Genomic DNA, 459 nt, shown 5'->3' with positions numbered 1-459 from the left:
TGACTTCCTGTGAAAGGTTTTCCCACACTGACTACATTCATATGGTTTCTCACCTGTGTGAGTTACCTGATGTACACTGAGGCATGATTTGCTGGAGTAAGTTTTTCTACATTCTTTACATTCATATGGTTTCTCACCTGTTTGAACTCTCTGATGCTTGCTGAGTTTTGACTTCTCATGAAACGTTTTCCCACATTCACTACATTGATATGGTTTCTCACCTGTGTGAATTCTCTGATGCATGCTGAGGTGTGACTTCCTGTGAAAGGTTTTTCCACATTCACTACATTCATATGGTTTCTCACCCGTGTGAATTCTCTGATGTACACTGAGGTTTGATTTACGGTAGAAAGTTTTTCCACATTCTTTACATTCATAGGGTTTCTCACCTGTGTGAATTCTCTGATGTTCACTGAGGTGTGATTTACGGTAGAAAGTTTTTCTACATTCTTTACATTC

General features: G+C 39.0%; 1 protein-coding gene across 1 annotated transcript in view; it reads right to left on the bottom strand.

Moving 5' to 3' along the window:
- Positions 1-301: 301 nt before the first annotated feature.
- Positions 302-459, bottom strand: part of LOC103581355 (zinc finger protein 717-like) — a 6,615-nt gene continuing 6,457 nt past the window's right edge. Inside the window, exon 4 of the mRNA XM_008563214.1 lies at positions 302-318. Coding sequence (XP_008561436.1) covers positions 302-318 — 17 coding nt within the window. The remainder of the gene's footprint in view (positions 319-459) is intronic.

Source organism: Galeopterus variegatus, unplaced genomic scaffold (assembly GCF_000696425.1).
Source record: "Galeopterus variegatus unplaced genomic scaffold, G_variegatus-3.0.2 Scaffold12857, whole genome shotgun sequence".
Lineage (NCBI taxonomy): Eukaryota > Metazoa > Chordata > Mammalia > Dermoptera > Cynocephalidae > Galeopterus > Galeopterus variegatus.
This window is presented reverse-complemented; position numbering and strand designations above follow the sequence as displayed.